At 30.0% G+C, this 21,957-nt stretch overlaps 2 protein-coding genes across 2 annotated transcripts; both read left to right on the forward strand.

Annotated features, from left to right (window-relative positions):
* The first annotated feature begins 10,481 nt into the window (after window positions 1-10,481).
* LOC11413024 (E3 ubiquitin-protein ligase SIRP1) lies at window positions 10,482-11,429 on the forward strand. The gene is made up of 2 exons (XM_024786376.1): window positions 10,482-10,591; window positions 11,024-11,429. Exons 1-2 carry the CDS (start codon window positions 10,482-10,484, stop codon window positions 11,427-11,429), a joined length of 516 nt encoding a protein of 171 aa, XP_024642144.1.
* Window positions 11,430-16,428: 4,999 nt separating this feature from the next.
* LOC25495869 (3-ketoacyl-CoA synthase 20) lies at window positions 16,429-20,082 on the forward strand. The gene is made up of 2 exons (XM_013596126.3): window positions 16,429-17,139; window positions 19,081-20,082. Exons 1-2 carry the CDS (start codon window positions 16,486-16,488, stop codon window positions 19,864-19,866), a joined length of 1,440 nt encoding a protein of 479 aa, XP_013451580.2. The 5' UTR covers window positions 16,429-16,485; the 3' UTR covers window positions 19,867-20,082.
* Window positions 20,083-21,957: the final 1,875 nt, after the last annotated feature.

Consider the following 21,957-nt stretch of genomic DNA (forward strand, 5'->3'; position numbering starts at 1 on the left):
AAGTAAATTTTCTTATATTGGTTACTTCAATTTCTGTTATGTTAATGTCTCATCCAGTTGATATATACTACTTTTTATCGTAAATGTGAATACTATATGTACTCCCTCCGTTGCTATATTTAAACACCCATTTGATTTTATTTTTGTTTTTAAATGTAAATTTTTTTTCAAATTACTAGATGCATTTACTATTTTTTTTTCCTAAGCATACCCCTAATTAATACTCTAACTTGTCTTGAAATATGAAAAGTCAAAGAAAGAATAATTTAGTAATATTAATACATAAAATAGATACGTTAATTACATTAACAATTTTTTTTTAAGAAATGTAAAAAATGAAAAGATGCTTAGATATAGGGACGATGAAGCGAGTACTTGTTATTATAAATGTGAATAGTGTAGTGTTAAATTAAAGTGTAGTGTTAACAAGCCTAATTGAACTTGGGATTAAGCTATATTAGCTAGATCCTAACTTTTTAATATATACATTCTTTGTCCCATTTAATCTCAAATAGTTAGATAAACATAAAATAGGATATGCTCCCAGATTTTCATTGGTATTTCTATATTATGTGCCATTCAAAGAAAAAAAATCACTCTTTTATTTTAATTTGTATAAATGAGCAAATGTAACACTCAATGTTAGTAAATCCACATCTAAAGCCCACATTTAAACACGGGAGCTCGATCCGTGATAGCTTTATTTATATCTCTTAGAATGTGTGATTGGATCTAACAAAACTTCACAAAATCAATAATTTTCTTAGGAAATATATACACACATGCCTCTCTCTCCAACAGTAATTTTATTTCTATATTGAGCTTCATCAAATTTCATCTTTCTCATTTATTTTTATCTTTTTCCATTTATTTGCTTTAAAAAAATGAAAGAGTGTGCAGAAATTTTGTACCCTCTTTGGCGTGTGAAGTAAAAAAAAGATTGTTAAAGATTTTTGACCTATTATCAATTTAAAGAGTTTCATTAATAATCAATTTAATTAGTTTCTTGTCTATAAATTGAGTCAGCCTACTCCTTTGTGTTTCCATTCATTCAGCCATTCTCTCTTTCCTATTCCTTTTAATATATTTTCTCTCTAATTTTTCTTGTACCTTCATTCTTTTGCATTTTTTTCTTCTGAGCAGTAAGAAAATAATTATTAGAATTATATTATTTGTATATCTTTCTAGTAAAATGAGTTAAATGGTCATCTACATTTTGTTTTCCATTTGTGCAAAGAAATATAAAGGATTATTAAACTTAAACAAATGTCAAATTCAAAAGGAAGGGTAGAGAAACATAAATATAAGGTAGTAACGGCAATGACATTTGTCCAGTATTTTTCTTATGCTTAATAGCTTTTGGAATTTTCATTTATATATGGGATGATGTTTAATATTTGATTTAAATTTATAGATCCCTTCTCTGTGCTTGTTTAGTTGGTGGAAAGGGAATGATGGACATACACATGTGATATGGTTAAATTTAGGAATATTTACTGTTTTAATTTTTCTTCATTGTTTTTTATCTGTAACTTATCAATGAAAATTTACATAGGGAGATTACAGACAATTTAAGTAAGGGTAGTGCAATTTATCAAGAACGATTTTATTACGAAACAGTCTCGAAATTGATGTTAGCCAATAAAATTTCTGTTTGGCCAGAAATCATTGGATGATAGGTCATTTTTTTTATTTTTTTATGAAACAGTAATCAAGTAAGACTGATATCCAATGGATAGTATTGTGCCATGTCATTTTAGAAGAAATCATGATTTTACATTTAGCTGCACATAGCATTATGCTTTAAGTAAACAATTCTTAATTGCCAAAAGTGGAAACCATTTTTTTTGGGTTTTTTTAAATAGTTTCAATGCCAGATATATGTGTCAATAGTTTCAATGCCAGATATATGTGTCAATGAGTCTTTAATCGGATAGGGATTAGCCAACTTTAATTAAGAGCACCTTTCAAAAAAAACCATAAAAAAACTTTAATTAAGAGCAGGAAAGATACATACTTTGGCTTGTTTTATTTTGGACCGTAGATCAAACGCATGTTGTTGATCTTGATAAGTTTCCAAGGTATTTATTTTCCTTAGAAAAAAAAAATAGAAATGGGTATTTGATCTAAGAGTAGACACATCAATCCAGTGTCGTTTCATTTGCGGTTGTTTCAATTGTCAACGTCGTCTTGTAGTCAACTTCACCTCGATCGTCATCGTAGAAACATTTATTGTGGCCGATCTTCATATGGTGGGAATCACATTATTGATAATATGATTCCCAATCTATGATTTTCCGATGTGTGATTCTATGGTGACGATTGGAACTGAGGCTGACTGTAAAATGACAGTGGCGATCGAGCAATTTTTAGTAGTATGACAGTGAATTGAGGTAGTAGTCGAAGAACAATAAGTGTTTGGGAATCGAGTTTCCTTGTTAGGAGGGTGTATTGAATTGAGATTTTATAAGACTATTTTAGCAAATCAAATAAGATTTTAAAAGACTTTGTGAGATTATATTGATTATGTTGGATTTTAAAATACTTTTTTAAAATAACTTTTTACAATCAAGATTTTGAACACATGATTTCAATAGAATTATAACAAATATTTTTAAAGAGTTCAAAGGACTTTACAAAATTGTTAGACTCACTCTAAAGTTGGTAAATCTTAATTCGTTGTTAATCCTTCCATTGCTTCTACATACTCTGATATTCATATATTGTGATGTTTTATAAACTCACACACACAAGTGGAGGTACTAGGGTTCGAACCCCGGTCATGGCATCCGGCCTAACAATTTCGGCACTTTGCCAGTTGAGCTAGGACTTCTGGATTGTGATGTTTTGTTTTTACCGATACATTAAAGTTGACAATGTAATAACACATGCCTCTATTTCCAATGTTTATTTCATTTCCGTTTCAGCTATATTCAATTTCATCTTTCTTATTTACTTTTCCCTTCCTAAATACAGTTAGCCATGTTGTTCATATCAATTAGCACTAGGTTGCCAACACCTTCTTTACTCAAAAATCTCATTTTCAAGTGCTAATCAAATGTTAATGTGATACAACATCTATGAAGAACGTTAAGAGTTTTTGGTTCACTAATAGAAATTCTCGATTTTCCTGCGGATTTGCATGCGGAATATGGTGATAAATCCGCAGGAAACATTATTCCTGCAGATTTTCCCAAGGACTTGCACTCCAGGTAAAACCTTCGTGGGTAATTGTTCCCTAAGGATTTCAGAAACGGCAGGAATTTTTCCTACGGAAATTTCCTCTGGAAAAGTCAATAATATCCGCAGGAAATGTTTGGTCAGACCGTCAGAGTGGGAGAGGTTCCTCTGCCCATGAATGGTTCCTGCGAACGTTCCGCTTGTAATTCCGCAAATAATTCCGCAGGTAATTCTTTAGGAAACTGAACGTAACCGCAGTTAAATCCGCAGGTAATTCTTCAGGAAACTGAATTTAACCCCAGTAAAATCCGCAGGTAATTCTTCATGAAACTGAACTTAACCGCAGTAAAATCTGCAGGAAATATACTAGATTTCAGTGTTTTGATTAATTTCTATTAATGAATGCCAACAACCATATTAAAATGATTTTTAATTATTTATTTGGTAAAGAAGTTTATTAGAAACTACCAAATTAAAATTGTGAATCTATCAAATTTGTCTTTGCTTAGACTTCAATAATATTTCAATTAACCAACAATATTTGAAGATAAAAATTGTGAATCTATCAAATTTGTCTTTCACAGTTCATGGTTCTTCTATGTATCTTGAATATTTGTGTCCTGCTCTTTAAATCAGGAAGCCAAATTCAACTTTACTATCCAACCGCCCACGCCGCAATAGTTCTGGATACAAAGTGTCTGGCCTAAAAATAATGGACAAAAAGGCATTAGTTATATGGTCAACATATTTAGAACTAAATCCCTATAACTTTTCAAATAACAAGAGAAGATGAGCATACATATTTAGAACTATACAGAAGGAGATGAAAAAAAATCTGGAACTGTCAGAATCATCCTTATGATCCCTAATTCACCTATAAACAATTCAGAAAATAAATTGAATCTAAACCAATTCCAGAAACATTGATATCGCTAAGAAAAAAATCAATAACCGCAAATCAATTTGGTAATAGAAACACTAATTAACCAAGAAAATATCTAAACCATTTTTTCATAAGTGCACAAATTTCAAACTAATAAAGCTACTATTTGATGACACTAGCTTCAAATGTCATTATGTAATGTAAATAAGATAATCATAGTCCAAGTCAATATTAGAAACATTAGTGTCTTGGCCTGTTCTCCTGAAATCACAGTCCAAGTCAATAAGATAATCATAATCAATATTCTTTTGAAGTTAATAAGGATAAGAATCATACCAAATCAAGGCCAATTCCGATTCAAAACGCATCCTCACCCCTAGTAACAATAATAAAATGTTAGTTATGGTTAAGAGTACTCATATTTGGTAGAATTTAGGTTGCAATACATAAGAAACTACCAAATATTTGGTGTGTCTGATGTCCACAACATCATCAATTCTGACTATTGGTGTTTCCGCTGATTAAACTTGAACTGCTAACTCTTCCACAAACATTTCATACATGAAAGACCATCACCTGCATATTTTCATGAATATATAAATATAAAATGAAATCAAACAATATATGTTAAAATATTTGGATCATCCACGAAAAGCTGAATATTTTGAGATATGGAGTCAAGCAAACTTTTACCAAAGCATAATTGTGCTGTATTTTGTAAAAGCTCAATCAACTCGTGGGGAACTTCAGAAATCATAAAGGGGAGACAACGAAATTTGCAGGGAAATCTGCAGAAATACCTGCGGAATTTCCTATGGATTCATAAAAGAAAATGAAAAAAGAAAATAAAAACACTTCCGCAGGAGAAACCCCGGCAAATGTATTTCTTGCCTACGGATTTTCATGCGGTGATTGCAACTGCAGGAAACTTCCTGCGGATCAATTTCCGTAGAACAATCCGCAGGTAAATCGAGTGTTTATGGTAGTTGTACTTTGTGTTTTGCGTCAAATGTATATAAGTCAGGACAGATAATGTTTTTATTTCCTTTATATAATGAAGGCTTAAACTTTTTAAAAGTCATTTTAACTAAAAAGGTCAAACTATGAGTCATAAAATAAATTCGTTTAGATCTATTAGACCAGCCTATTTAAGTAAATATATGAACAATATTATTTACATTATTATATTTTTTAAGCCAAATAATATTATTTATTATTAATATTATTATATTATGTAAATTGAATTAAATTATAATTTTTTTAAACCTTTCAGTAGTTTAAATTTATTGGTATACATTAATTTTTCACATATTTAAATGTATTATTATAAATTAGAGTTGAAACATGATATAATATTTAGTCAAATTTTCTAAAAGTTCATGTTAAATATCAAATGGAAGTTTAATCTCATTGATCTATAAGTTTGCTAGTATATTGAAACTTAGACCACATTACTTAGACACGTATTTCAAAATTATTTATTTAAGAAAGAATGCAATGAACAACAAAGTTACATATCACATTTTTTTTAATAGAAAAAATAACATAAATTATTATCCATTAAATATAAATAACAGTTGTTCTACAAGGAATCCAACACATAGCTTTCTTTCTATTCTATAAATTGAGTCACCCACCTTTCCATGTTCATACTCTTATTTTTTTTAGGGACTCTTACTCTCTCTATTGTTACTCGTTTTCATTTTCATTTTCATATATTTTCTGTAATTTTTCATCCTCATCTTTTGCATGTTCTTTCTTTTGTGATAAAAATTAAAATATCTTTCAAGTATCCAAAGAAACATTCTCAAAACACCCAAATAATGTACTTATTCAACATTATTTGCATAAGTACAAACTTCAGGACCATCCTCATCCAAAATCAACATCTTCAATCCTCCACAATATATTGACATATTTTCTTGTTTGTTGAACTTCCTTATAATTTTCTTTTCGATAGACTTTCATTTTTAAATGACTAGTTTTAACAAGAGATTTGCTGCATTTCTGTTTATTAATGGATTAAATTTTCACATTATCTTGATCTCTTGTTTCTATCATGACACCATCTTGTAGCAGTTCAACAATACATTATATTGACATATTTTCAAAAATAAGATGACTATGAACCGATGGAAAACAAAACTAACCATTTTATTTAAAAATCTAATCATCACATCCATTTTCAAAAACTCAAAATTCAAAATTGAAATTATATGAACAGCACATATGAAGCACCAATAGTTTGGTTATTTTGAGTTTGGTGTTGTTTAGTTTACTATAGTATAAGTTGAAGCTATTTTGGAAGAACAAGTAAATTTTCTTATATGGTACTTCAATTTCTGTTACGTTAACTACGTGCCCATTTTCCGATTTTTTATTGCGTTAATATTTAAAAATTATAAATGATGTTTTTTATGAAATTTTGATTTTGACTAAAAGTATATATATAAATGTTTGTTACTTTCAAATTATAACAAACTAAACTAACTAGCTTTATCTATTTCAGTGACACCAACAATATAATAAAAAATATAATATAAATTTTTATACATCAATAACATTCTTTATTATAGAAAAAACTGTTTAAGATTATAATTGAGATAATGAAAAAGTCAGTTCAAAATCTCATATTTTCTTTATAGATGTCTCAACCAAGTTGATATGTACTCCTTGTTATAGGAGTACTTGTTATTGTAAATTGAATTTGGGATTAGCTATATTAGCTAGATCCTAATTTTTTTGATAGCTACATGCTTTGTTGCAAAGCATATAATCGTTGTCCCATTTAATCTCAAATATTAGTTTGTTAGTCTTTAACCGTTTTCATTGGTATATAACCATTTCTCAACAAACCAATGTTCTAAAAACCGACTCGGATAGTTAGGTTTGGACTCAAAATGTCAATATTATGTGCCATTCAAAGAAAAAACAAATCACTCTTCTTTTATTTTAATTTGTATAAAATTAACAAATGTAACACTCAATATTATGTGTCATTCAAAGAGAAAATCAATATTATGCGAACAAGGAGTAGCAAACAAGCCAGTAAATCCAAATCTAAAGGCTTACATTTAAACATAGAACTCAATTCGTGGTAGCCTTATTTCTACCTCGTGGAATTTGTGGTTAGGTATAACACAACTTCACAAAAGTAATTTCCTCAATAAACACACATGTTTCTCTCCCCAACAGTAATTTTATTTGCATATTGAGCTTCATCCAATTTCATCTTTCTCATTTGTTTTTCTCCTTTTCCATTTTTAGACTTCAAAAAAATTAAAGAGTGCAGAAATCTTTGTACCCTCTTTGGCGTGTGAATTAAGTAAGAAAAAGATTGTTAAAGATTTTTTGACCTATTATCAATTTAAAGAGTTTCATTAGTAATCAATTTAATTAGTTTTTTGTCTATAAATTGAGTCAGCCTACTCCTTTAGTGTTTCCATTCATTCATCCATTCTCTCTTCTTTGCGTTTACTCTCTTTTCTATTCCTTTTAATATATTTTCTCTCTAATTTTTCTTCCTCATTTTGCATTTTTTTCCTTCTGTGATCACTGGATAAAATTCTATATTATGAATCTCACTCGTGTCTCACATGTTTATTTTTTTATTCTCTTCACGACCTTACATAAAATTGTTTTAAGTTGTTATCTATGTTGAATTCTTCTAGTAATTAATCTCTGTTTTCTTTCTGTAGTACTGCGTTCTATTCAATCATTTTTGTTTAATTAGTTATTTAACCCTACTTACATTAGGTTTAATCTACTCTTCCATTTTTATTATTTTTTTTGTTATGTTATCTTTGGATTTTGGTCTGTATTTCTATATATTTTTATTGAACTTGTAGTTTGTAAAACAAGCTCCACTACAAAAAAAAAAAAAATATAGTTTGTATATATTTCTAATTAATTAGCTGCCATTTGACTAACTTTATATATATTTACAATTGCTATTATTGTCTAAACTTCATTATCTTTTCTATCTAAGAAACAACTCTATTATTTCAATGAATCACCACCTATATTATATATAACACACCCAAACACTCAAAAAAATGTATTCGCGTTATAATGTAGGGACTAGAAGAATGATTGACAATAAATAAAAGAGATATTAACTGTTTGTAATTATTTTCACATTCTTAAATAAAAAGTTAAGTATGATATGTGTATCGCAATGACATGCTCTCACTCTCATTTTTTTTTATTTCTTTCCTTATTTCTTTTAATCCAAACAGGAACAATTAATGAATTCAACAAAAGTAACTCAAAATGAAGAATGAAGAGATGACGGTCCGTGACTTTTAGTTGGTGTCAAGTTGTCCTCTTGGTTATGTGTATCACAACATGTAATCCACAATTTTGAAGCATTTTTGGAAACTTCTCAAGAGGTTGGGTAACCGAATTTTCGTTGAAGTGATTGATGAAAATTTAGCGATATTATGGATATAATAACAGAATCATGAGCTTAATCGGTTAGTGGTACTTGGTTAAATAGGATTGATTTTTATCTAATTAAGCCTCATTAACCCCTTAAGCATATGGATTTCTGTTATCGCAACCATATTATTACTAAAATTTTATCAATCATTTCAACAAAAAATTTGCAACCCTACCCTTGAGAAGTGTTTCTATATGCTTGTAGATGGAGGATTGTAGAAGTGTTTCACACAATCATGAATGACGATTTGACAACTGTCAGCGTCTAAAAAAACTAGCATTTCTTCATCTTGGTTTACGTCCTTAGGGTTCATTCTCGGAGGGTCTTGTTCACATGTTGATCTTATTTTTTAAGAAGATAAATGATGAAGTAAGGCAATAAGAGTGAGAGGCAACATCAAACACTCGTACATATATTACTTACTCTTTTATTTTAAATATATAAAAAGAATATTATCATTAAGTTGATTTGATGAATAGTGACCTAATTAGTTTTGATGATAACAAAATCTACTTACTATATTATAAAGATTAATCCCTATGATTTTACCATTTTGTCCCTAGGAGGGGCATTTTAGTAATTTCCTATTTATGGAATATGGTTAGTGCCACCTCACATGTTTTAGGGTTCATTTCCCATTTTGCCCTTCACCAATATTTTTAATTATTTTCTAATTTTTATATTTTTAACTATTTTCCAATTTTATTTTATTTTATTTTAAAACTATTTTTCAATTTTTTCACCCAAATCCAGTAGCTTCTACATTGCAGTTGTGGGAGATTATGGTATCGTTTGACCCGACTTTTTTCCAACTTCTCTATATTTTTCAGGAGAAGTTAGGTCAAACACACTATCAATTATTTTAATTTCAATATTGTTTAATCATCACAACCTCATAAATATTTTTATTCACAATGTCATTTAATGATACCAAATACTTTTATTTCCTTTCTTCAATCTCGCAAATATTTACAAAATACACTGCAAAAACATTTTTTTTAAAGTATAGTTGAATTAAAAAATACATTTGCAGTGTATATAAACAACAAAATATATTTTCTAAATCCATGAAATAGGCATATTTAATTTGTTTAGAAAATTAAAAATCAATCATTCACATTAAGCCTAACTTGAACTTTTTCTATAAAATTTTGTCATAACTTTAGAAAACTCCAAATTCAGATTCACAAGTAATAATGGAAAATAAAGTTGAAATGGGCTATAATAGTTTTTTTTTTTGGTACAAGGCTATAATAGATTTTTTTTTTGAGAGGAAGGGGATATTTAATCAAGCTAAAAATGAGAATGTTACAACTTTAGTAAAATTCAAATTTTGAGCTTATCATATAATTTAATCTAGTCTAGCTAAAAAGTGTATGTTGCAAAATTATCACCCAATTTGATTCTAACCTTCAAATGTCATAATAGAGAGTTTACAAAATGATTGGTAAAAAAACCTTCTAGCTAAAACAATACGAATCTAAAAAGAAACAATTACAAAAAGTATAAGAGGGCATTAGATCATTGAAATTTGAATGTTGTTTCTTCATCTATTTCCACAACTCAAAATGGTATCAAGTTTTTTACTTATATTTTCTTGATCAAATTTCATTTAATGTTACTTTAATTTTCTCCCCTTTTATTTTACAAGATATTTCTCTATCACATGCAATCTTCATTTCAAATTTGATGATATTTTCTTTGCATAATGTTTCCATTTCAGATTCTTCAATTTCTTACATGACTATTGGTAGAAATGGGATTTCCCCCCTAAGGAATTGAAAATCACCTCAACAAAACAAGACCACCCTTTAAGTGTATGGTTATTATTGATCTTCTATTATTACTTTCAATTTATATGAACAAGAAAAAAGTAGGGTTTTTTGTCAAAAAAGAAATAAGAAAAGGAGGATTTATTATAGGAAATTAAAATCTTGCAAAATGGAGAATGAGCAGTGGTGCAGCATATGCTCTAAAATGGTGAGTCCAATGAATGAATATGAAAACAAATGTCCATTTTGTGATACACAATTTGGTGATGCAATGGAAAATCTAAGGGACCATAATAATGATGCTATTGATTTAAGGTCAGCTTGGGTTTTCTCACTTTATGCACCAATTTTTCTTGGTTTGATGAATGCTTTTAGTCCTTCTCTAGCTACAATTTCTTCACAAGAAAGCACATCAAGAAATGATGAAGAATTCGAACAAGAGACTGGAAATTACAATGAACTTGTAATTGGAAGAAGAAGAAGAACTTCAACTTACATGATGCATCTATTTAGAGGACTTCATGTTAGAATGGTTTCAGAAAATGAAAACATAGAACAAAATAGAAACATTGATAACAATAACAATAATAATAATAATAATAATAATAATAATAGTATATTTGTTATTGATCCATTCAATGAAGGTGCATTAATTGTGAGAGGTCCTAATTTGAATCACACAAATAGGTCAAATGAAAATAATATTAATACTACTATTGGTTCTTTGAATGATTTTGTGGATGGTAGTGGATTTGATTTGTTGTTACAACATTTGGCACAAATTAGTCCTAATGGATATGCAAGTGTAAATCCTCCAACAAAGAAGGAAGCAATTGAAGCAATGGAAAGTGTGATTAATGATGAGAAATTGCAATGTACAATATGTTTGGAGGATGTTGAGATTGGGGATATTGCTAAAGAAATGCCATGTAAGCATAAATTTCATGGTGATTGTATTGTATCATGGCTTAAGCTACATAGTTCTTGTCCAGTTTGTAGGTTTCAAATGCCTTGTGAGGAATCAAATGTTTTGGCAAATTTGGAAAATGGAAATAGAGAAAACCAAAATAATGAGGTTGTGAGGGGTAGAAATGGAAGGAGGAATTGGTTTCCTGTGCTTCAATCTTTTAATAATTTCCTTCCTTTTCCTTGATAAAGTTGAAGCGAAGCTCATACTACTGAACTGACAACTCATCGACATCGATAGCTACATCTTGACATGTCACGCTAAGGAATTATTCCGTATTTTATATATGTTTTAGATTGTATAGTTTGATTTTCTTGTACCATTGAAATATGTATTATGTATTTTAATATTTTCAATACCAGAATAAATTCTTATATGACTCATATTTGCTGAAAACATGACGAGACTTGATAATTTTATAAATGGAACCGTAGTATTTAGAATCGGATTTACTATTCTAACACTTTTATTCATCAATCTAAAACAGAATTAGCATGGTGTACGTCAATGTTTAATTCCCACATGGGATCTCATTTTCAATGAAGTCGCATACATAGTTTTCATTTTAAGCCTCTACCTTTAATTTAACTTTGTTGTATATTTGATTTATGTATCATAACTTTCTATGCAAGGAATATCTTTTCAATTGGGATTTCCATTCCCAAGTCACCTCTTGCTAACATTAGAATATGTTTATTTTGAGGAAATTTGTTTTGTTTTCATTTGGTTTCATGTTTTGAAATATTTAGAGCAAACAGTCGTTTTTGTCCTTAAACGTGTGTGACACAATAGTCATAGAATGTACAAAAAAAAAATATCACAATAGTCTTAGAATGTATAAACAATTATGAAAACATACATAAATGTGTTTTTTCTTAGACAAAGTCTGATATTTGAATATGTCTTTTGTTAGTTAGTTTGGTTATCGAATGTATCTTCAATTAGTCAATTTAGTTAAAAATTATTAACAAAAGACACATTTATTTTTTTTTCCTTGGTAATTTCAATTAAAAATAACCAAACCATTCTCTATCTCATTTCAAGAAAGTGAAACTAATTGTGGTTGATAACCTTTTATGGTTATAATCAGTTGTGATTGTAATTTCTTGTTCTCTATGGATTTATATATGTTGGTTTAAGTTTCATTAAGCACTTTTAATGTTTCCCCAAATAAGAAATATTCAGAAATTTAAAGGTTATGCATATTTTTTTTTTAAATTATTGAAATTAGACTTAGTTACAAGTGTATGTACAAAAGCTCTTTGGGCTAACTTATAGAAACAACTAATAGATAATACGAAAACAGTTTGACTTTATTTGAGATATGAGTAATAGAAAAACTTATTCATGAGCGCACTTACGCTATATGATGTAAGTAAGTTGTTTATCCAAACATGACCTATATCTTGTATACCAGACATATTAGTCCAAAAAACATCTAATATTGTTATGAACTATTTTTGCATTTCTAAAGGACTAATGTGTTGGCATAACTTGTCATGTAAGAATATCTAATATAATTATTAAAAAAAAGTTTAATTCATGTCAGAAGACAATGTTAATCGTATAAGATGTATAAGGTGTTTTTTATGAGTATGAATCGAGTTCAGTAAACCAAAATTTACAACACTCAACACACTACGCACCAACCAATTGTATGTGGTTCTTTTAATTTGTCTATAAAGGGAAGGGCCAAGGGGGATGGGGGAGGTATAGAGAAGCAAGAAGGATGAAGTGAAAAGTTATAAAGTACATTGAGTCTATTGTGAATGTGGTGCTCCTGAGAATCATGTCAAAGATTCCTAAGTGGAAAGTTATAATGAGACTAGGACACGGATCATGTCAAAGATGTAACTTCTAAGAATCAGCCGATCTTAATTTAACCAACAATCAACATCTTAATTATCTTCTCTTATGGTGTGGATTAATTGAACATTCCAATCAAGTTTCAACAAAGCTTGGATTGTGGGAATCTCAACCACATAGCAATTCAAATGAATATTAGTTATGGAAATAAGGTTTGATAGTGTGCACGGAATCAGGATAACGAACAACATTCTCAAAATTTTGACCCCGACTATCATTTTAATTGTGAAAAACTACTAACCCAATGATCATCTCCTATCCGATAAAGTTAGAACTGTCAGATGGGCTGCCCCCACCCAACCCACTTCAACCCGATAGACCAACACATATAAATGGATTAGAGTGGGCCACTCAAACCGAAACCGACCCAAATAATAGTGGGCTATGCAACCCATTGGGCTAATTATGCCCATATTTGAATATCAAAAAAATTATTTAAAAAAAAGAGACGCAATATTCATGAAAGCTACTCTTTTTTAGACATATAACAAGAATGATAAATCAGACAAATTATTTCTTTACAGGACTATTTACTGGCAACAATGTCTATCACGTGAAACTTAGTTAAACCATTTGATGGAAACTTCGTACGAATGGCAGTACAACTTCTTCTGTTGAAATATATTTGCTCCTCTTCAAATGGATCGAGTCTCGGTTTTCAAAATTTTCAAACAACAAGGATATATGGGTGGTGTCTCCTTCAAGTGGAATTGACCTCCAAAACGGGGTACCTATTCCCCCTCCCTTTAGATGTCATCTCAACCATTACATCGATCCAACATGCCCAACCGCCAGTGTGAAGCTACAAAACAAAAAGGGTTACCCTGAAGAAATTATAAAAGGCAACATCAACAAGTTGAAACTTAGCTTCGTAGATAGCTATAAAGTCAAGGTGGTTGGACGAGATGGAGTACCCATCTTATTCTTCCTAATTCTCCCCCTAATAACTTTAACCTTTGTTTGTTTCTACAGAAGAAAAGAAAGAAATATTGAAGAGAAGAGTTGAGAAGAGACGATTGACATTCTTTTGTTTGGTGGAGAGAGAGAGAGAGAGAGAGAGAGAGGGAGAGGGAGAGGGAGGATGAATTAATAAAAAGTGAAGTGTAGCCAACTAAACTTATAGACAAGAAACTCAAAACAAAGAATGAGAATTTCACACACATAAGTGGTTTTTTTATGCATTGGATTGCTTTGCATTGTTTGTTATCAATGATGCAAAATAAGCCATAACAACCAATTCAAAAGAGTTCATGCTTGAGTTATTTCTTGGAAATTTTGATATGCACACTCAAACAAACATTACATGATACAATTTTTTTCTTGAGTTATTTTATTATCATAAAAACTAACTAGGTCATTATTCTTCAAATCAACTTAATTCTAATATTCTTTTCATATTTTTAAAATAAAAAAGTAAAGTACTATATGTACGAGTGTTTCATGTTGCCTCTCACTCTTATTGCCTTCCTTCATCATTTATCTTCTTACAAATAAGATCAATGTCAACAATACCCTCCCAGACCTTAAAGACGTAAAAATGTCACCCCAAAGATAAAGCTACTAAGACCTCACTTTAGGCCCACCAACTAAAATTTATTTTTCTATTAAATTTTATAAACAAAAATGACTCATATGCAGAAAAAAAATTGTCACATATATTAAAACTTGTTTTAAGCCCCAATATTAAACTTTATTGACCCAACTGTAAGACAAAATTGCAACTTTTTGCTGTTCTCCCTACACTTGCAAAGAAAAGCGAGACAAATACCATCAATTTATAAAGAGAAAAAAAAAACTATTTTTTTATGAAGGGACTTATTTGTCGATTCAAAAAATTATTATATTTATCTCTTTCTTATTTCTCTTCTATTTTTCTAGTACCAAACAATCAAATCAGTTACATTTTTTATTTCTTTCTCTCTTTTCCGACTCTCTCACACATTTCTCTCTTCAGAGCTTCGCATAAAAACCAAACACGCTATTAACGTTAATTGACCCCTTAATCATCATACCTATATCCTAGCTATCCTTTGAGGCAACCAACCTAGACTCTTCATAATTGCTTCATTACCATCTTTGAATGGAATCATATTTTAGACCGGATAATATAGACATTGTATTGCAATGTCATCTATGTGACCAATCGTGTTATTATTGTCATCAATATGGTTGATATGAGTTGGTTTGAAATTTGAAGGATAAGGTTAAAAAAATTATTTTGCTTAGTCCAAGACATGAATTGATGTTATATCTTTACACGTTTTTGGCTTTTTTTCGTACAGCAAGGATCAATGTTTTATATCAGTATAACATTTTAGGATTGTCATAAAGATATTTTCATATCATCTTTAAGATTTTATTTTTGAAGTTTTCAACAGCATTGATCTAAATTTACAACAGCATTGACAGGGACGTTTCACATTGTATACAATATATATGAGTCGGGGTTCGAACCCTAAATTCTCAGTTTATTCATCGAGGTGAACTTTTAGCCATTATGTAATTTAGCAAAAAAAAAAATATGATTGTTCTAATAAATAAAAAAGTCTCATGTTAGTCGATAATAACGTTAATTCATAAACAACAATCATACTTTTCAACCCAACGAAATATATTTTGCAAAGACAATCACGATGATTCATATAAGGTTAATGACAGACAATGCTTTGAAAACATAATGTTGTAAACTTGAGGTCGGAACAACAATAAACTATACTTAAATTTAAAAAGTAATTACAATAAATTGTTCTTAACTTTGTTAACTACACTTATAATATTTAGGAAGGTAGTAAAACTTTAACCTATTCAATATTAAACTTATCTCTATCAATAATGTCGATATTGATAGATTTAACACTTTTACCTTAGTTTGAACTTCGAATAGAGAACCTTACAATTGTGTGTTTGAATATCAGATGGTGGTTGACATTTTCTCTAATGAAAAAACAAAAATTATTAACCTATTTCTCAAAAATAGTTCCTTGAATATGGGAGAGAAGAGCTATAGTTAGTACTATTACTTTTCTTCACCCACCGGAAACTAAAACAAAGTACGAACCCGACAAAATCATTTACTAATATTTATGACTTTCTAATTTTTTAACCGAAAATATTTATGACTTCTAACTATCACAATCCGACTTTTAACTTTCTTTACCAACTTTCTTTACCAACATAAACAGTGCCTAAAATAAAAATATTACCCAACCTTTAAAGTACTATTCTCTATATCATCATTATGTTTCCCTTACTCTATTCATTATTATTTATTTATATTTTATGAAAACCCTACTTGAGTCATTCCTATATAAATTACCTCAAATATACTTCTATTGTCTCACACAATATCATATAGCTATACCTATCCTTTTCAACAATGTTGAAGCATTTCTATTTGATATCAAACATAATGAACATTTTGTTCATGTCACTTTTAATAGTAATAGCTACATCATATGTAGGTTGTTTTTATGTCAATGATGAATATTGCAATCCTCAACCATCAATATTGATAAAATCATTTTGTTTAGCTACTTCCTTAGTTTACTACATTTTCATGACTAGACCAAACAAAATATACCTAGTAGATTTTGCATGTCACAAACCAAAAAACAATTGTCTTTGCACAAAAGAAATGTTGTTGGAAAGAGCAAACAATTTTGGTTTTCTTAATGAAGAAAGTTTCATTTTGATTCATAAGATTTTAGAAAGGTCTGGTGTGGGACCCACCACTTATGTTCCTGAAGCATTATTGGAAATGCCACCAAGACTAACACTTGATGAAGCAAGAAATGAATCAAATTTAGTTCTTTTTGGAGCTGTTGATGAACTTCTTGAGAAAACCAAAGTTGAAGCTAAAGATATTGGAATTCTTGTGGTGAATTGTTGTTTATTTAATCCTACACCATCACTTTCAGATACTATTGTTAATCATTATAAACTTAGAGGAAATATTTTGATCTATAATCTTAGTGGTATGGGATGCAGTGCTGGTGTTATTGCGGTGGATTTTGCCAAACGGCTTCTTGAGGTAGTTTTTTCTCTCTTTATTTTATACATATCTTAATTTGTAGAACTTTATACTAAAAATAATTAATTATTTGTCAAAAAAAGAGTACAAAATTAATTGAGGAAACCTTATTTTTGTGATATTGCTTCTTGTTTGTCGGTTTTGTTTTATACTTGTTTGTTGGTACAATTACTAGACATTTTTGGTTTTTTTTTTAATAAGTAGGACCATTGAGAGACCCAAATTTTTTTTAATAGTAGAAGTAGCATATATATATATATATATATATATATATATATATATATATATAATATTTTTAAAAAAAGTAAACAATTATTTAACCATTCATCAATTTCATATAATTTTCCATCTAATTCTTTATAATATTTATAGCAGAGATATCAATATGTATTTATGGTAAAAAAAAAAAATTAGAACAATATGACTTTTTTTTTAAAGAACAATATCACACACACAAATATATATATATATATATATATATATATATATATATATATATATATATATATATATATATATATATATATATAATACATTATTAAAAAATATATAAGTTAGTGGGAGCTAAAGCACAAGCTCCAACCTATAGGTCCGTATCTGAGTAGGACTAAGGTAGTTTGGTTTTAGTTATTTTTTAGGTTATTTAAATATAGCCAAAGTGTAGCTTTAAATATTTATTATCTATTTGTCCAAAAAAAAAAAAAAAATTATCTCATTTTAACTATTTTTCTCTACAATAAATAAATACAGATAATTTTAACAAAATAATAGTTATTAGTTTAATACTCTCTGCAGTCTCAAATTTAAACAAATAAAAAAAGTGTAGTTGGTCCAAATTTAGATCAATAACGTAGACTTTTTTGTATACATTAACTTGAGACCGAGCAATATATTTTAGTGACTAAATAGAAAAATAGTGATACTTGAGTAACTAAATTAAATATATACTCAATTCTCGTAAACTTAACTCAATTGATATGGACAATGCATAATATATGCAAGATCTGAAGTTCGAACCCCAACCACCACCAAACAAATATTTACTCAAATCATTAACTATTAATATTACATAACACATACATATGTTTGAACACTATCATTTAATGTGGTTCTACCCATGCTTTAGGAATTAGTCTTTATAGTTAACTGCATATAATACAAATTCACACACAAAAAAGAAAACACATGCATATGTTTGAACACTATATCTCTTTCTTGAACTCCTTATGAAAGAACGTTATTTTTCATTTTATTTACGTAATTATTTTATGAGGTAAATAAGTTAGTTTGATGAGAGGGAAAACATTGAATTGATAAGGAAATACAACTTCACATATACCTACAACTATATATATATATATAGATTTTTTAGGAACATATGGAGCCAACCTAATCTGATCGACCACCACATTATTTTGGTACCTATCAAAAAGTATAAGCAATAAATATAGAAGACATAGGTGCATATAGTTATTACAGACAAGTAACTCCATATATTGTTTTCTCATATAATTGGTCCAAAAAAATGCATCTTCCAATATATCTGTTCACTCACAGTTTCGATATGTTCGTACAGTTTCGGTGTGAATCATAGGTCCATTATTGAATTAAAGATTCTGACACTTTCATATAGCAATAACAACTATAATAATGATGATGATGATGATGCACATTTTTCTGAAGTAACTTTAATATTTTTACTAGTGATAATCAATAAGTAGAACATGATTGTTAATGCTAACAAAGTTAATACACACATAGACATATACAAATAAAATTTATCAATTATTTTTTATTTTTGAATCTTTAATAAGTGCTTTTAGGGCACTGGTTAGTATAACCCTAAAAAAAAATAACAAACATGATATTCAATATCCTTGCTGGTTACATGAAATTTGTTTCTAACTAAGTAAGCTTGATTATTATGACATGCAATTACAGGCACACCCAAACTCATATGCATTAGTGCTAAGTACAGAAAATCAAATCTCAAGCTTATACAAAGGCAATAACCCTTCAATGCTCCTTACTAATTGTCTCTTTCGAATGGGTGGATCGGCAGCCCTACTCTCAAGTCATCCATCGGACCGTAGCCGCTCAAAATATCAGTTGGTGCATTCGTTGCGCACTCATGTAGGTGCCGATGACAGCAGTTACCAATGCGTCTTTCAGGAAGAGGACGAAAAAGAAATAGTCGGTGTTAAACTATCGAAGGATCTCATGAATGTTGCTAGGGACGCACTTCGTGTACACATAACATCGCTCGGTCCATTAGTCCTCCCAATTTCGGAAAAACTCAAGTATGTGAAAAATTTAGTTGAGAGGAAGATTTTGAAGAAGAAGATCGAACCATACATGCCAAATTTCAAGTTAGCGTTCGATCAATTTTGCATGCATACGGGCGGTAGAGCAGTTCTTGATCGGATGCAAAAGAGTCTTGAGCTTGATGATTTTCATATGGAGCCTTCAAGAATGACACTATATAGATATGGTAACACATCATCAAGTTCTGTTTGGTATGAATTGTCTTATTGTGAAGCTAAGGGGAGAGTTAAAAAGGGACATAAGATTTGGCAAATGGCTTTTGGATCTGGATTTAAGGTTAATACTGCTGTTTGGTATGCTTTGAAGAATGTTGATCCTAAATCATTGAAAAATGCTTGGATGGATGAGATTGATGATTTTCCTGTTCCATTGCCAATGAACAAACATATGATTAAAGCATAGTTTATAACTTTCATGTCTTGTTTGTGCTTTATGTGTCTTGTAAGATTACTTAGGTTTAGTTTTATGCGTGTTATGTTATTTATTTGAGAATAATTATGTACTCTAATGTTGTGTGATGTGATGTGTGCTGAGATTATTGATTAGAATATTCGGCCAGTTATGTAGTTGAATTGAACTGAAATTTCTATTTAATGATTGATGAAAGTTTCCAACATATATTAGAATTTTCACATTTTGAATAGTAATGAATTAAACTCAAGTTACTGGACCAACATCTGGTTGGTGTGATAGGTAAAGAACTCAAGTGATTTGATTGAATATTGACTTTTGTGCATAAAGAAACTTGGTTTGGAAGAAAAAATCTATCTTGTATTTATAACATGTATGATGATGAAAGAGAATGTGTTCTAAGATGTTGTTATGAGTTTGATCCAAATTCATAACAACATCTTCGTGTTCGAATTGCCGTATAAATTTTTTATAGTTCTTTGTTGAGTTTTTAAGATGAGTAATGACGAAAGGGAATATGTTCAAAACAACGATGTTGGAACTCCTTTCCTCCATCATCACTCATCTTATAACCAACATGTTTATAACAACATTCGACATTTAATTTTCTTAGTTCTTTGTTGAGTTTATAAAAAATGCAACAAACACGCCTATTTAAATAAATTTTTGAGTGTCTTGAATCACATAAACTATCGGTGCATCCTTAACCACACAAAAAATGGGAACCGCAACAGTTAACTGCTGCTAGTGCCAACAACAGTTAACTACCGATCTAACCAACGATAGTTAATAGCAGCTGACACCAACGACAGTTAACTATTGTGGTTTCCTGATAACAAAAACATACAACTTTCTTGATAGAATTGTTGTTTTATTTTACATATAAACTTTCCTTCATTCATACTTTGATTCAATCATTCATAAAATCATCATACATCCATTCTAACCAAAGTCATTCATATCATTTATGAAATAAATATAATACATTCAAATCATTCATTAACACAAGAAATGATCAAGTCATTAATTTACATCCCCTTTAAAACCAAAACTAAAAACGATCAAGTAATTAATCCTACGAATTACATGAACGTACAAGTCAAAACAAAAATAAAGCATTGTGCCATGTCCCGCCCATGCTTCTGCTTCCTCAACTGCTTCCTTGTTCTGCTAACGGAATATGTAGAAGCTGGTATGCATGTTTCCCTAATCATGTGCAAGTAATCACGATACTCCTCAGATGTGAAGTCACCACTCAAACCCTCATCACACAAGTTGACATAACTCATTATGATACTCAGGGAATCGAACCTATCTTTGGTATGGTCATGCTCAATGATTTGTTCTCATTAGCTGGCCTAAGAGGATCTCCCCTGATAGAACTATACCAAGTATCTTGATGTGTGCTGCAATCGAACCTCCACCACCAGACCCCACTATGTCTAAGGTATGACCTGCACACAGAAATCCAAGAAAGCCTGAACTACCTGGGCAACACCAAGAACACGCACATAATGGTGATATAGGGATGTCTTGCACGTGTTTGTATTGTCTCTTTACCTGCTCAGGTAAGTGATCAAAAACCTTCTCTTGACTGCACATAATTCATATGGTCATCGTAGGGACTGAATACCACGTCATCCACTTTCAGACGATCAAGGATCAACCAGTACGAGCCCGAATTAGCATGACCCCTATTAGGAATGGATCGGGTTGTGCGTGGGGTATACAGTGCGTGAAAAAAAAACTTATATTAACATTTTAAAATAAGAAATATAAAATCAGATACACAAACATAACAAATATATATCATTACCTACAGTAAGGTCATGTTTCCCCCAATGATTTTTTCGCGCAGTTAGTAGCGTAGCTAAGATTATGATAAGGGAAAGCCAAGGCCATCCCACCATATGACCATTCATGTATCGTGCACAAATTCTGCATCGTCTCAAGATATATCAACTCGATGTGCCTATTGCTCTTACAAGTGAGAAAACTACATTCGAACAGATATAGCAAGAAACACCTCATGCACTAGAGGTGACGGTTATTTCTCTCCACCATTTCCTCCCTCGCAGTTGG

Source organism: Medicago truncatula, chromosome 6 (genome assembly GCF_003473485.1).
Source record: "Medicago truncatula cultivar Jemalong A17 chromosome 6, MtrunA17r5.0-ANR, whole genome shotgun sequence".
Taxonomy (NCBI): domain Eukaryota; kingdom Viridiplantae; phylum Streptophyta; class Magnoliopsida; order Fabales; family Fabaceae; genus Medicago; species Medicago truncatula.

Excerpts from the sequence above, each read along its gene's own strand:
- LOC11413024 (XM_024786376.1), top strand. The coding sequence starts at position 10,482 with ATGGTGAGTCCAATGAATGAATATGAAAACAAATGTCCATTTTGTGAT. Across the intron at positions 10,592-11,023 it reads AATGATGCTATTGATTTAAG|TGGATTTGATTTGTTGTTAC; the intron begins GTCAGCTTGGGT and ends TGTGGATGGTAG.
- LOC25495869 (XM_013596126.3), top strand. The coding sequence starts at position 16,486 with ATGTTGAAGCATTTCTATTTGATATCAAACATAATGAACATTTTGTTC. Across the intron at positions 17,140-19,080 it reads TTGCCAAACGGCTTCTTGAG|GCACACCCAAACTCATATGC; the intron begins GTAGTTTTTTCT and ends ATGCAATTACAG.